Consider the following 16,241-nt stretch of genomic DNA (forward strand, 5'->3'; position numbering starts at 1 on the left):
GGAAAGCTCACAATGTTGTTTTTTCCCATAACTTGAAAGTGATCTTCAACGTCCACTAATATTTGACATACAAGCCACTGTTCGTGCTCAGATTTCTTTCTCAGTATTCTGTGAGTTTCTCAGTATTCTGGGACGGGAGAAATAAGGCGACAACATTTTAAAGAACTGACGCTCAATAATATGCAGTCCAACTCACTGTGGCCCCACAGGGTCCTACATTGGTGCTCTCTGGTCTTACAGCGACCTCCATAACAACGACCCTGAGAAAGAGAGAGAGTGAGACAGAGCTATAGACAGAGTTTATTTAGGTGTATGTTAGGTGTAGAAGTCTCTAGATGGGTGCTGCTGCACCAGAATGTTGCTTGCAGTACTTAACATCAGCAAGAGTGCACATATTACCAACAAGATCCTGTATGAGGGAATACCAAAGGTGAGCCAGAAAATAGCAGCCAGGAGAATGAGACTAGCAGGACCCGCCAGCAAATTGGTGCTGTGGGAACCAACACATGGGCATCGATCAAGAGGACTCAAGTTTGACTTGTGCCGACGCCTGGCGTATTCGTTTGTCTGCAATTGGCTAGTACATATAATAAGCCGGAGGGACAGGAGCATTGTAACTGGCTAGTTAGTAGTACACTCACGCACACACGCACGCACGCACGCACGCACGCACGCACGCACGCACGCACGCACGCACGCACGCATGCACGAAGAAGAACAAACCTACAGTAGATATTGATAAAGTCAGGTATTTTACCTGGCCAGCATCACACGTGTAGCCGTCCAGCTTGCGTACATTAGGAGGACACTGGGGAGAAAAAACATGGCTTTTGTTTGGTTTGATTTGATTCTTGGGCCAAATAATAACATTTCATCATAAGTATAATGTAGTGGTCCACCCAAAGAATAACACGTGAAAGCATAAATAAAAGATTATAAGAGGATCAACTTTCTTTACAATGATTTCATACCAACGTGTTGCCTGGAAATAGCCTCAATGTGTGGATTGAAAAGCAGGCACAGTATACACACACAAAGCATAAAGGATATTTACAGCTACTAGCAGTAGTATTCCTACATTTTGGTATTGCTACGGTATTGCTAAGTAAAAATAAATCACAGTATTTCTGAGTAATACCACTGGACAAGATGTTCGATTAACATTGACCCTACGTTTTAACAGCGGGCGAACAGCAGCGACTACCGTAATTTCCGGACTATAAGCCGCAACTTTTTACCCATGATTTGAACCCTGCGGCTTATACAACGGTGCGGCTTATCTATGGATTTTTACAGCTAACGCAGAGCCATCTAAGGCTCTGAGCTAACGAAACGGCCACTAGGGGGCCACCTGCGGCTTATAGTCTGGTGCGGCTTGTATACGTACATATTTGGGATTTTCCCTAAATTTGGCTGGTGCTGCTTATATACAGGTGCGCCTTATAGTCCGGAAATTACGGTATTTAAATCTCCTAGTGGCCGTTCCCGCTGCCATTTCCGTATGTAATATATAAACTAGAGATGCCCGATATAATCATTAGCGTATCGGAATCTGCCATAGCGGCCATAAAAATACCATATCGGTATCTGATCGGTCTCAAAATAATGCTGATTATTTTCACCGATATTGATTACGCATTAATAATGTGACGGTCAATGGTTAAATTCTACATTTAATTTGTGTAGTCATCTCATTCAGTAGTGAATATAGACACTTGGAAAAAGAGTATATTTATTGAGAGATTGAATACTTTATCAACAGGCTTTGGGCCAAGCCCCTAGTATATATATATAGGGCCTAGGCTTGTTTTCATTGTGGTCCTCTGTATAATATCCCAATCGGTCAGAATCGGTATCAGCAGATATGACCCTCCAAATAATCGGAGATAGGATCATTTCATAATGGTGCACCCCTAATATAAACGTATAAGTGTTAAACGTGGAGGGTAAACAAAGCAATACATGAATTTGATTGGCTATCGCCGGACAAATATTTTCATGTTTTTGTTTTACGACATTCCTCCGCCCACGTTTCGACTATCGCCTCTTTGCCTGCTATCGCCAGTAGTTGCCAGGTCCCATAGACAAATAACGCACTTCCGGAAAATACGCCAGGCTGTCGCCCACTGTTAAATCTTACCGTGAGGATTTCACTGTGATGATTTCCATATTTGTGATAAGACCTGTCTAGAATCTCCTGCACAGCTCCCAGGAGCCCAGTTCACTGACTGGTCATGTCTCTGAGTCTTACCTGGCTAGAATCTCCTGGACAGCTCTCGGGGATGTCACAGTCGTTGACGGCATTGCGACACGTCACTCCTCTCATCTCGTACTGTAACACACAGTTGTAACACTATTTAGGCATGTATATGTGTAATGTAGCAGCTGTAGCAGATGCTCTTTCTCATTTTTTTTATCCCACGATTTTGCAATCCATTTTCACCCAGTGTCAATTATTATCAAATGTGATCCTGGGCTCTACACACACTCCAACCTGGGGAGAGCAACGGACTGACCTCATGCTTCCTTCAATGCATGAGTGTCCAAGTTGCTTCTTTTCACCTGACAGGGGAGAGTTTCCCCGGTTGGACGTAGCGCGTGGAAGGACCACGTTATTCCAACCAGTTCCATTCCCCTCCATCAGGTGCCCTGGCTAGCCAGGGGGAGGCAGTTTAGAGACACAGGATTACTGCATGTTTTTTGTGAGGGTACCTACCCTAGGGGACACGGGGAGAACATGCAAACTCCACACAGAAAGGCCCTTTCGCCAACCCCACCTGGGGTATGGGCACTGATGACGCGGATGACATGCAATGTTCAAGGTGCAATTGACATGAATGCATGCTTGCTAAGTGGTCAGTGTGGTGAGTTACCACAGGTACAAGGAGGTATAAGGACAGCACCAACGCATGCATGCTAAGTAGGCATGTAACGATATATCGTATATCGCGATATATCGATATTATATCCCAACGATATGTATCGATTTATTAAAAATAAAAATCGATTAAAAAAAGAATAAATTAGGGGGGGGGGCTAGTGTGTGATAAGAAATGTAATCATATTCCATCATATTCACATGATTTTGGAGAGAAATGAGACAGTAGAGGCCTGGAGAGGGGAGCTGTATATGTGTCTGTGACTGTGCTCAGGTGATGGTCGTTATTGATGCTCATTAATACATCAAGGAAGGCAAAATTGTGAAAAAAGCTTTGGGGGGGGAAGATAAATCATAAAAAAAAAAGATTGGTCATTTGTCTGGAAAATCTTTGTGTTGAAAATATCGTGAAAAATCGTATAGTGAACCTCATATCGTGATACGTATCGTATCGTGAGTTGAGTGTATCGTTACATGCCTAATGCTAAGTGGTCAGTGTGGTGAGTGAGGTACAAGGAGGTATGAGGACAGCAACAACGCATGCTTGCTAAGTGGGTCAGAGAGGTAAGGACGGCTCACCATGCAGTCCGTACAGCACAGTCCGTTGCTGCACATGGCGTCATGCGTGAGCGTGCACTTCTTACAGCACGCCGCTCCACTCCGAGAACATTCCTGTGAGACACACCACAACAACCACCCTGATGAACTCATCCAAAGAGACTGCATTGAACCAAATGATAGGATCCAGTTGAACAATTATAATTCAGTTTGATTTCTTTTGTGTGGGGTTTGTAATAATTTGTGTTTTGATCAAGCCCACACAAATTATGCTTAACTCACACTCTGTACTGTCGCACAGTGGTGTCGTGTACCGACAATGGCTGAACTACAAGCTCACAATGCTTGAATACAGGACATTTACTCTTACCACAGCATTTAGAGAGGCCATTATTAACATGCACATATTACTCATTCATTGTCATCACGTGTTTCTTTCATATTTTTCTAGAATCACATGTCACATTTTCTTTGTTTTTAATCGTCTTTGTGGTTGAAAATGTAGAGCAACCATGTAGTCAAATTCCCTAGTATGTGAAAATAGTTCATACCATTTCCATTACCGGTTGTAATGAATACACTCACCACCAGGGTTCCACAGTCGCACTCCTCCCCCTGCTCTACGTATCCGTTGCCACACTCTGTCGGGTCCAGCAGCTGTATGACGACAAGCACAGTGGAGAATTGTTGTTTAATAAGAACAAACTCCATTAAATAATCAAGGTATCCAGCAAAATAGCTGGTGTACGACTTGAGAGTATGAGAACAATATGAGACCCGGGTACTCAGGAAGGGAAAAGCTATTGCTAGGGACAGAACACATCCGTTACACAGCCAATACCATCTTCTATCCTATATCCAATACCATCGGGGCGACGGTACACAGCTTCAAGATGGTTTGTTCCCATAAGCAGTGCCAGCCATGAGCAATTTAGTGCCCTAGCCTAGGCACTATTTTTCCCTCTCTGCAAGAGAGGAGCTGTGAGGTATTGTCATGTATTGTGTGATCCGTTTGTACTGTATTGTATTGTATTGTATTGTATTGTATTGTATTGTATTGTATTGTATTGTATTGTATTGTATTGTATTGTATTGTATTGTATTGTATTGTGTGTTGTTTTTTGTATCCTGATGACTGCTTGGCACAAAAAAAAAATCTGCAAAGACAAATAAAGTTTATCTATCTATCTACATCCTCTTATGCAGACCCGCTGGAAGCTACAATGCACCCTTTGGAGGTCGCGCTACGCGCAGCGGCCAATCCACTGCCCACTAATAGTTCTCGGGTTTGGTGTTTATCCTCTCTCTTGGCCAGGCGCCTGGCCAAGTCCATTTGAAAAACACGACTCTCTGTCTGGTACGGGATTGGAACAGTGATGGGATTTGTTATGTGGGAGTGGTTTGGGACAGGGGGTGAAAATCCACTCCTGTGTCAGTCTCCAGTGTGAATGTAACGAAACGCACACATGGTGCTTTGGATGAAGGCTCTGACTATATAAAGGCACCATTTTATTGAATGAAGTGTCTTGGATTGTAGAAAATGAATAAAATCAGCACTTCCAGTCGAGTAAGAGTCTTTGTTTAATAATGATAGTGCTCCGCAGTAGCTGTCATACCAGACAGACAAACGCGTTTCGGCGCGCAGGCCTTCGTCTTCATTTTGAATCTGCACCCAGCACACGCCTTAAACTATATAAAACTGTCTGAGTAGAGCGGGCCTTTTTCCCTTGAAGTGTCTTGGATTGTAATTATTCCTCAGTACAGTTGTGTGAGACAGAAAGTCACCTTGATGGGTTTGTTGAACAGACAGCTTCCTCCTCCCTGCCAGAGTGTGTGTGTGTGTGTGTGTGTGTGTGTGTGTGTGTGTGTGTGCGTGCGTGCGTGCGTGCGTGACACCTTGCTGGGTTTGTTGAACAGACAGCTCCCTCCTCCCTGCCACAGGAAGCGCAGGTACTCGTCTATACTGCAGCGGGAGAACTTCCTGGGCAGGTAGTACCTGGAACGACACCATGACGCCCAGGTCAGAGGTCAAGCATCTATACACTATCACATGACACCCAGGTCAAGCACCCATACGCTATGACTTGAGCCAATTTGCTGCATTCGCAAACAACCCGACTCATGATACTAATGAAGGCTCGTTTGCATTCTGGTCAAACAGAGTCAGGGTGCTGCTATTGGCTCACTGGAAACACTCTGCTACACCAGTACGGGTTTCAAAGTGTCCTTGAGTGGGTTCCAAATGGCCCCGTGTACGGGTGTGTAACTTGAGTTATGGGGGTCCTTGAAATCAAAACATTTGAGAACCACTGTACACTAAATGGAACAGAGCCTTAATTAGTATCATCCGTAACAACAGGGGCTCAGAAGTAGGAAGAGTTATTGTGTGCATAGAGTCTATTAGAGGAAGTAGGAAGAGTTATTGTGTGCATGGAGTCTATTAGAGGAAGTAGGAAGAGTTATTATGTGCATGGAGTCTATTAGAGGAAGTAGGAAGAGTTATTGTGTGCATAGAGTCTATTAGAGGAAGTAGGAAGAGTTATTGTGTGCATAGAGTCTATTAGAGGAAGTAGGAAGAGTTATTGTGTGCATGGAGTCTATTAGAGGAAGTAGGAAGAGTTATTGTGTGCATAGAGCCTATTAGAGGAAGTAGGAAGAGTTATTGTGTGCATAGTCTATTAGAGGAAGTAGGAAGAGTTATTGTGTGCATAGAGCCTATTAGAGGAAGTAGGAAGAGTTATTGTGTGCATGGAGTCTATTAGAGGAAGTAGGAAGAGTTATTGTGTGCATGGAGCCCGACAGCGACATTATCAAACTTGGTGTCTTTGACTTTAAAAAGGTTGAGAATCACTCATCTACACTGCTAACAGTACTGTGCAGGAAACGACAACATGAAGGTTGCTAGCATGAAAACTCTAGGAATCAAATACAAAGTGTCCTATCGCCTATGAAAAGGTGATAAGACAAGAGTTGTGATGTTGCATCGCATTGTTATTGCCTAGCTGAATAATAAATCACATGAAACATATTTCTGGGAAACATACAGACTTCAGATAAAGCCTGAGTGGAAATATTTAAAAAAACGGATTTGTTATTAGAGTCTAATAGCAGTCTAACAGTTAAGACCATTACACTGTGTGTGGACTTATACATCTGGGCACATACCCTGTGTCCTCCATGATGCAACCCAACCACGGGTCTGGACACCGGCACTCTCCTAAATGAACACACACACACACACACACACACACACACACACACAAGTCAAGAAGAGTGTTTCGACTGTGGTCGTATTTGTGTATGTATTAAAGGTGTTTTCACATGTTCAGACGTTGTCGCCTGGATCAGCGACAGGTCTGCGTAAAAGAAAAAGCTCAACACAATCCAGGTCTAGTCAGTCGCGGGCGTGTGCACGAAACGAGCACACAAGCACCAATTTCACGGTACCGTGCCCACGTAAATACGCTTGTGTTGTCGCCCCTCAACTTCGTGTCCAAAATAAACGCCTCTCGTTGAAAATGATTTACTATGCGCGTTAGTCGCTGCCCGTCTGAAAAGACCTTTATGATTTGGTCCTAGTATGGAATGGAGTGGTACCTGTGATCAGGTAGAGTTATCAGACTGTGAGACTGTGGGTGTGAATGTATGTAAATCACGTGTGACCAGCCAGGAAGGCGATTGGTGGGGACACTTCCAGATGGCCAGTGATTGGAGGGGAACTTCCAGGAGTGAGTGCTGCTTCTTTCTGAGAGGCTAACGAGGACTGAGGTTCTCTACATAAGAGGACAGAACGCGAACAGAACACAGTGCGCAGGGGGAACAGACCTGTCTACCTTTGGTAGTGTTCTGTACAGTCAAACACTTAGTCCAAAAGGGATAGCACCATCTAGGCGCTATGCAATCAGCATAGGGGTATGTGCATGCATAAAGTGATTGGCAAATCGAGTGGAAAAGTGAGTTTAATGTCGTTTAATGCAAACAGATTGGGCTTTTCTGTCTGAATGTATATGTGCCGTCAAGGCCAGAAAGTAGTTTTTTGCCACTCAGTAGGCGTTCCCGCATAACTTCCGGGTATGATGATGATGTCACGCACATACCCTCTACTCATGTTGTGTCTCAGGCACACCCTAGACTGGGTCATAACATGAATTGGGGGCTCGCTCAAATGTGTGTTAACTCCTCACTCTTGTCTGGCCCGGTCCGAGTTGGCGTGCGGACTCGGTTACCTGAGGTAGGTGTGGATCTCATTCTGGGAAGTGATTTGTCTGGAGAAACACTGTTTCCACCTCCTGTGTTCACAAAATACAAATACATGCCCTCAGCCTCATTAGGTCAGTGAGGCAGTGCAGGCCTCTTCTCCCAACCGGCCACCACACACATCTTCTGTTATTTTTAGTTACTGATGAAGTTAAGAGTCATTTGCTTTGCTGTTCTCTTGATCCGAGTTAAGTGATTAAGTGAGTATCGTTTATGTTAAGGAGGTAATATATCGTATTTTGTTAGGTATAAGATATTATTTTTGTTTAGCTCTTGATTTATTACAACATTCATTCTCAACAAAATAAATTGAAAAAGTTGAATAGGTCCTTTAACTAAATAGAAATAACAATATATAGTTAATTCCATAAACGAAATTTGTAAATAAGAGTACTCTTATTTACAAATTTCGTTTATGGAATTAACTATATATTGTTATTTCTATTTAGTTAAAGGACCTATTCAACTTTTTCAATTTATTTTGTTTTTGGGGCTCCCAAATGTGTTTTCTATCCCCACAAATAATCAATTTTGAACAATCAGGCTTTCATATCATATGGGTGCTTTAATGGAAATTGCTCTCAGGAAAGCTCAACTGATTTTGTCCTCATCGTGATGTCATCAATGGCACCCTACTTTGTATAATTCCTCCTCTTCTTCAGTCTTCAGTTCCAAATTTGCATTTCCACTTTGTTTACAATGTCCGCCAATGTTGATTTTCCAAGCTGGCATGGAATGGAAACAAGCCTGGTTTTATCTGGCATCAGTATTATAATGACTCAAATATTAAATAATCTGCATATCAGCACCACTTCAGGACATTGTGGTATTGCAGCTAAAACTGCTTTCAAAGAAAGAATTGACAAGGGCTGGTTATCAGAGTGGTGATTGAGGCTCAAACCATTAGAAATAAGTTTGAGGGAAATAGACAATATGATATTAAATATTAAAAACAGTTTCTGCTTTAACGAATACTTATTTATTTTGTACACATTAACCCTTTGTTTGTGTGGCTGTTTGGGAGTTGGGGAAGGCGGGAGCATCTATTCATGTTGTGCCTCGGGCACCCATAGACTAGTAACTCATAACAAGGAGGCATACAGCAGGGCTTACATAGCCAGCCCTGCAGAACCAAGAGGAGCATCCTACCTGCAGCGGGTCTCTCCTTATTCCACATCATCCCGAGGTTAAGACCCAGCGTCTGACACAGAGTGATGGCCATGGGACCCACGTTTCCATACTGGAATGAGCACACACACACACGCACGCACACACGCACACACACAAATTAATGGAAATGCGATTTCAAGAGGGAGTGGTTAACCAGGCTACGAAAATCTCAGGAGTGGATAGAGTGGATCATAATAATTCATACGATTATATTGAGAGATCTAAAGGTCAGAGGTGCTTTGACGAATGACTGAGCTTCATTTCTTGACCGTTTCCCATATTGCTGAATTTTGTTAAAAGCAAAATGGCCAGAACTGCAAAAAGTGTCAGAAAAAGAAAAACGGTAGAAAAACAATAAGGGCATTCGCCCCTTCCGGTTGGCCCTTAACTAAACCATTTAATGAACGGAATTAAGTAATTAACAAAATGTTAGTACTGTATACTTGACATGTATAAACTCGCAAACTCATTAAAACACGACAGCCACACACACACTAGTGTTACCTCATTCACGCCGCCGCTCCTGGTGGGTGAACAGACGCCACCGATGTACGCTGTCCCACTGCGACTGTTCAGGAACGTCCTACCCCTGCGAGAGAGACACACACGCACACGCACACACACACGCACACGCACGCGCACACGCACACACACACACGCCGACCATGTTGCAGAAGCAGGGAAATGATTAATAGGGCTTGAAGAATCCCTGAAGACCTTTTGTCAGGCTGAAACTATTTGGTTTTCTAATAAATAATTATTTTGGTATACAGCCATGCTTTTTTTCATTGGTTCTCAAACAGTGTCATGCCATGGACCCCCAAATTGATGTGCAATTCATATGACCCATATCTGAACATAACAACAACAACAATGTATTCACAATGTTTCAAAAATACTTAAAATAGCAGATGTACAGATGTAAATAATTCAGAACTAGCAATGTACAAACTGTGTGCTTGCGGTTTTTGAATAGCCAAAGTATAAAATATGGATAAAGTGGTTAAAATGCTTGTTCTGCATGCTATAATACAGTAACTGGTAACCCCCCCCTGCCTTCCCCAAGGACCCCGCTTTGAGCACCACTGCTCAAAGGGCAGTGGTGGCCGAACGGTTTGCGGTCTTGATATCGGAAGGTCGCTAGTTCGTATCCCCGGACCGGCACGTTAAAATTACCACCGCTGAAGTGCCCTTGAGCGAGGCATTGAACCCCTACCATGAAATGTTCTATGAGCAGGGCCTGGCTGTAAACAAGTTCTTGAGCTTACCTTTACCCTGGGTAAATATAGTAACTTTGCTTTGCTCTAGCTCAGTGCTTCTTTGACCTTTACATTTATTTATATCAACTAACTCACGAGAAGAGGTGTGTGGCGTCGCTGCGTTCCTTGACGCTCTCCCTCCGGTACTTCATGAAGTCGCGCAGGGTCAGCAGGGGGTCGTCTCCCACGGACACCATGTTGTGGGAGGACCACGTCTCCATGGCAACCAGCACGATGCGCGTGTTCAGCTGCTCCTTGTAGATCTGACAGAAAGAGAGAGAGGGGGGGGGGGGGGTTGAGCTACTCCTTGTCCTTGACTCATAGCCAGTTACGAACACATCATACTAAATACTATACAGCTTGTGCTTGTAAAAAAGCCCCGCTTCTGTGGCCAACGCGGAAGTGCCTCTAACCTACAATATCTGTGGACTGTGTTTTTGGCACCGAGCAAGCTAAAGCGTTTCGAGCTGCGACCCGACACAGAGTAGGAAATTATGTTCTGGCGAAAGCTCCGACTGCCACTCAAAGTGGCTACTGGCCAATCACAGCGCGTCCTTGCACAAACTGCATAGTATTTAGAATGACGCGTCACACACCCATCATCACAATAGGCTTCATGAACAGCAGCCATATTGGAAAGAAATGTTGCCTCTTCCTTACTTCCTTCATACAGTAGGTGGCGGGACTGCGACGCTCTATAGCGTCCCTATTCTTGCGGACACCTGTTGTGTACCACTCTCGTCAACAAGGTGCCATTAAACGGGAGCATAAGGGAGTGAGGAGGTGCTCTCACCGCGTCAGCCATGTTGACCACCGCTTTGGCAAAGTTCCTGGTCTGAGAGACTGACCGACGCAGCTGGACAAACTATGAACAGGTGAGAGGAGAGGAGGGGAGGGGAGAGGAAGGGAGAGGAGAGTATTCATGATTTCAGATTGTTCATTCTTTATTGCTTCAATGCACTACGGTATTTGGCTTTCATCATTGTTGCATGTACAGTAACACCTTGGAAAGTCTAAATACTGTAAAACATTACAAACACGACTTATGTTACATATTTTGTGTAATGTTATGCATGTTTTTTTAAACAAAAGCAATAGCCAAAAACCCTATTAAATGAATGAAGAGTTGTGTGTACCGTACGTACCAGGTCGTATTAAATGAATGAAGAGTTGTGTGTACCGTACGCACCAGGTCGTATTAAATGAATGAAGAGTTGTGTGTACCAGGTGTACGTACCAGGTCGTGGTCATTGACGATCATCAGCTCGATATACTTGGTTTCTGTCTGGACGGTGCGCTGGTTCCGCCGCACCTGTAGAGGACAGTATCACACACACACACACACACACACACAAACGCACGCACGCGCATGCACGCACACACAGTTGAAGCTACTTCGAAGTAGCCTGGCACGGCCAGACTCATAGCGAGGATGAAGCGTTAGTGAATCCTCGCTATGAGTCTGGCCGCGCCGGGCTAACTTCGAAGCTCCTCTCATAATAATTCAAACGGGGACAATGAAGCAGGCCTTTCGTCACACCTTCTCGCGCACGTGTCGCGTGCACGTCTCGTTCTCTTACGCACACACGTCAGGACTCTGCATGTGTCCTTGTCTCGGTGCACGACTCAGTCGTTCAGCGTGATAGTGCAGCGTGTGTGAAAAGCTAGCTTGTCCACATCTCCCACAGCTCTCATTACCCCAGGTGTTCTGTCTACATCTCCCACAGCTCTGATTACCCCAGGTGTTCTGTCTACATCTCCCACAGCTCTGATTACCCCAGGTGTTCTGTCTACGTACATCTCCCACAGCTCTGATTACCCCAGCCAGGTGTTCACTGTGACTGCCTTGGAAGGGAACGGCACCCTCCCTCCCTCTATGGAAACGTATCATTGGCTGGGTTTCTCCATTACATATCAGCATTGTTAAACATTCATTGTTTGTGTGTGTGTGTGTGTGTGTGTGTGTGTGTGTGTGTGTGTGTGTGTGTGTGTGTGTGTGTGTGTGTGTGTGTGTGTGTGTGTGTGTGTGTGTGTGTGTGTGTGTGTGTGTATGTTCTGCTGAAGCATAGCGCCAGTACAAGTATAATCACACAAAAAACAGCACTGTCAGGTGAATAGTCTCCCTCTCTCTCTCTCTGTGTGCACGCACGCCATTTGTGAACGTACTGTATGTGACTGATAGGGCTCTATAAAATACTGGGATTGGGTCTGATTTGGTTTATTATCGTCGTTGTGATAGAAAGTTTTGCCGTTATTTGTCAAACCTCATCTGCTCTCTGGCTGCAAACAGAAGATTAACAAACCTGAACAGATGAAATGTGAAAAGGGAACGTGCTGAGAAAATAAAACTGTGCGCACAGCAGGAGCCTTGGTAGCTGTGATTGGGTGTGACTGCAATATACTGCAATATACTGCAATATACTGCAATATTCGAGAATACGCAAAAGGTTTTACAGCCACGGAATATATTGTCCATATTTAACCACTATAAAATTGCGTTGTGGGCAGAAGATTAACAAACCTGAACAGACGAAATGTGAAAAGGGAATGTGCTGAGAAAATAAAATTGTGAGCACATCAGGAGCCTTGGTAGCTGTGATTGGGTGTGACTGCAATATACTGCAATATTCGATAATACGCAAAAGGTTTTACAGCCACAGAATATATTGTCCATTTTAACCACTGTAAACTTGCGTTGTGGGCTTGTAGATTTGTGACATTTTCATTTTTGAAAAACCTTCATCAAATCTTTACAAATGAATGAAAATAGATTTTTCACTTTTGGATCTGCATTGGACCCAAACATCTACCATCCATCAGGCACTACAAGTGATGGCATCTCTAACTCAGAGTGTACAAATGAGACTATGGCAGGCCTTGAAATTAAAACGCTTTGAGAATCAGTCAGGACATTGTAAAGCAAACGTCCACATATCAGCTCTATTATGTGCGATATAATGAAAAATCGGAGCGGAGACAGACATACAGTACATGCTCAAAAAGCCGTTCCGGAAACGGTTCCAAAATGTGATGGAACCGATTCCAGTCTCTAAAACGTTGGATCCGACTGTTTCGTGAGTGGAGAGGTGACCTGTCTTTTGGAGCGCCTCAGGCCTTCTGAAGAGACCGTTGTGTTGCCAGGTTGGGACGAGTCATCATCTTCCGGCGGTGTCTCCCTGTCCCGTGCGTCCTCCTCCTGTCCTTCACTGTAGCCGTCTGCCTCGCCGTTACGCCCTGTCCAGTTCCCCTGCTCGCAACCTGACAGCCAGCCGCGTGTGTGTGCAAGCACACGCACGCACATGCCGAAAAAAAACATTTAAGAGGGAGTAAGAGATGAGGATGCAATTGAAGATGAATGGATAAGAGTAAGAAATGTATTAGAAGTGAGTAAAGGCCTATTCATCCTCCAGTTTTAGGTGATACGGTGATCACCGAAAACTACAACATGGCGTCACGCCGCGGTGATACGCGACTCACCGCGCACCCAAACACATCTCTCTGTTTTTACTGACCACCGTTTCGGTGATCACCTTATCACCTAAAACTGAAGTATGAATAGGCCTTAAGACCTATGGGTCTGCAATGGATACAGTAAAGCTGCCAGCATAGGCAGCAGGAGAGGCGTTCTTCTCACGTGCCCCATTTTCCTGTACAATTTGCTGTACGTACCGTTCTCATTCTTGGCGTAATAGTCGAGTACAGAAACTTGCTACTCACGTGAGATATGACAGTAAGCACACGCAGACAGACTAGGCATTTGGTGGTGAAGAGCACTGCCTCACAGAAAGGTTAGTCAATGTCAAAGTGATAAAGCTGTCAGAGTTCAGAGATAGTAGATAGATAGACAGACAGACAGACAGACAGACAGACAGACAGACAGACAGACAGACAGACAGACAGACAGACAGACAGACAGACAGACAGACAGACAGACAGACAGACAGACATAAACAGATTGTTTGGAGGTCAAACAGGTACCTGGGCAGGCTGTCAGGTCAATATTAGCCATACGATACACCATATGGTCCGTTTCCTCCTGGACACAAGACACAGAGAGAGACAGAAAGAGAGAGACAGAGATGAAGGCAGCCAAACAAAACAATTATTGGCAATTAAACTATCTCCCCACATAGTGGCGTCTCTCTCTCCTCTGTGAGTGGGAAGGCAGCAGCCTGCCAGGGCGGGGGGGGGGGGGGGGGGTTGCTTGGTGTTTGTGTTTGCTTGTCTCTGACTTTCAAAGTGTACTTGTGTGAAAACAAGGCCTCAATGGGACACAAAGTGCACTAATCCATAATTCAGCAGCGGGGGCCGGTCTTGTCATAATGGCAATAACACTCACCGCCTGGGCACGGTGACACGCGCTCAGCTCGGCAAGGCGGATAAATACTTTATGAAAAAGACCTGTCTGAGAAGCTAGTGAGAGGAGAAGAGAGGCGGAGAGAGAGAGAGAGACGCAGAGAACCTGAGATGAAATTGTGAGATTATTGATCCCATCCCTCTCTCCGGTCTATGTAACTGAGCTACGTCTCGATGGAGTGGATGATCCTTAATGGAAAAAGTAGAGGCTCAGCCTATATTCCATCCACCCCCACCGCTCTCCACTCTGCTTCCTAGCTCGCTCCGTCCTGTACAGTACAAGTCTGTACTCGCTGGTAATTGGAGTCAGAAGAGTGTACACTGACTGGATGGATGTGGGGTCCATTTGGTTCCATTTCCCGATTTTACTCTTCGTTAAAAAGAGTGCTTCTGTATTTTTAATTAAAACATTATGCATTGTCTCCTTCTCTAACCCCTTCAGTGCTTCTCTATTTTGTTCTAATCTAGAGACAATGGAAGACTAATATCCACAGTGCATTCTCTGGGAGAAATTATCTGTCCAGTTTAATTGCTGGATGGATATCTGGAGGATACCGTTTACACCAGAAGAATGAGTTTGCATGTAAGTTCATCGGTTCATTGTTCAGGGGGGGGGGGGGATTACACTTTCTTTTTGGTACTCATTATTTCTTTTTTTAAATAAAATGCTCTCTCTGTCTGAACGAGAGTTAAGGCCAATCGAGGCCATGCATGCTTTGTATTGAAATTGAAATGCAATAAATATGTGCTTCTGCACATCTGATACTGTAAATGGCAGTGTAGTTTGTAAATTCCTATAGTTTCATGAGCAACTTCACCAATTTACATTTTAATCAGCTGGGCCGAAGAAAGGATTCACTAAGCATCTCAGCCGGCCAGGAATCCAAGGAAAGAAACCTGGTAAAGTCTGATAAAACCCATTATGCATGAAGATGCTAATACATAGACTTTCAAAGAGAATACATTTAATCATTTTTCTTTTCATTATCAATTCCCCATGTGTGCTGTGTCCTGATAACCTTTATTTAACCAGTAAAAATCACACCCATGTGAAGTGAGCGGTGCAACTATACTTGTATTGTGGTAGTTTGGCGTTCTGTACTGTACTGTACTGTACTGTACTGTACTGTACTGTAATAATAGTTATATAGTGCACAGTGTGAATTAAGCTCAACAGTGCCACTTGAAGGTAGGTCACCCAGCGGTATTGCAGCTGTTCCTACTCCAAACAGACACACATAGGGACATAGGCCCTCATTTATCAATCGAGTGTAAAATCTGCCACAGATTCCTGCAGAGTGCAGGTTTCGTAGTCCACCCACGTCGCCACGGCATTTATAAAGTGATCGCAAACAGCTGATGCTTCCTTAATTTCGTTCCGACGTTAATAAATGTGACGGCTGAAATCTATCTGGCACGCCCTATGAAATCAAGCCTCGCCCTCGTTTTTGCGACATGAACGTTCTGCAATACGACCAAACATCGCATGGTAACCATAGTTACACAATGGAAAAAGCAAATAAAAAAGTTTCCCTTTGCTGCCCGCCTCACCCCCCTCTCATACACACACACACACACACACACACGCACACACGCACACACGCACGCACGCACGCACGCACGCACGCACGCACACGCAACTTGCAAGCCCAACTGGTGTGTTATTGTATTTTAAATATATAAAGAACGAACACCTGCATGAATTAAATAAAGCTGTAGGCCTACCCTGTCTGTTTCTCCTCTCACATCGCTTGCCTTTCTGG

The 16,241-nt window shown here is 44.3% G+C and overlaps 1 protein-coding gene across 3 annotated transcripts in view; it reads right to left on the minus strand.

The window, feature by feature from the left end:
* Positions 1 to 16,241, minus strand: part of adam11 (ADAM metallopeptidase domain 11) — a 62,070-nt gene that overhangs the window by 13,899 nt on the left and 31,930 nt on the right. For all 3 annotated transcript variants that reach the window (XM_083786869.1, XM_083786870.1, XM_083786868.1), the window contains exons 7-20: positions 14,101 to 14,158; positions 13,214 to 13,380; positions 11,360 to 11,434; positions 10,916 to 10,987; positions 10,219 to 10,385; positions 9,368 to 9,452; positions 8,843 to 8,933; positions 6,602 to 6,653; positions 5,333 to 5,432; positions 4,022 to 4,093; positions 3,458 to 3,550; positions 2,252 to 2,332; positions 758 to 808; positions 197 to 260 (exon numbers count right to left, since the gene is read on the minus strand). In XM_083786869.1, coding sequence (XP_083642995.1) covers positions 197 to 260; positions 758 to 808; positions 2,252 to 2,332; positions 3,458 to 3,550; positions 4,022 to 4,093; positions 5,333 to 5,432; positions 6,602 to 6,653; positions 8,843 to 8,933; positions 9,368 to 9,452; positions 10,219 to 10,385; positions 10,916 to 10,987; positions 11,360 to 11,434; positions 13,214 to 13,380; positions 14,101 to 14,158 — 1,228 coding nt within the window. The remainder of the gene's footprint in view (positions 1 to 196; positions 261 to 757; positions 809 to 2,251; positions 2,333 to 3,457; positions 3,551 to 4,021; positions 4,094 to 5,332; positions 5,433 to 6,601; positions 6,654 to 8,842; positions 8,934 to 9,367; positions 9,453 to 10,218; positions 10,386 to 10,915; positions 10,988 to 11,359; positions 11,435 to 13,213; positions 13,381 to 14,100; positions 14,159 to 16,241) is intronic.

Source organism: Protomyctophum parallelum, assembly GCF_964188405.1.
Source record: "Protomyctophum parallelum genome assembly, chromosome: 17".
NCBI classification, from domain to species: Eukaryota; Metazoa; Chordata; class Actinopteri; order Myctophiformes; family Myctophidae; genus Protomyctophum; species Protomyctophum parallelum.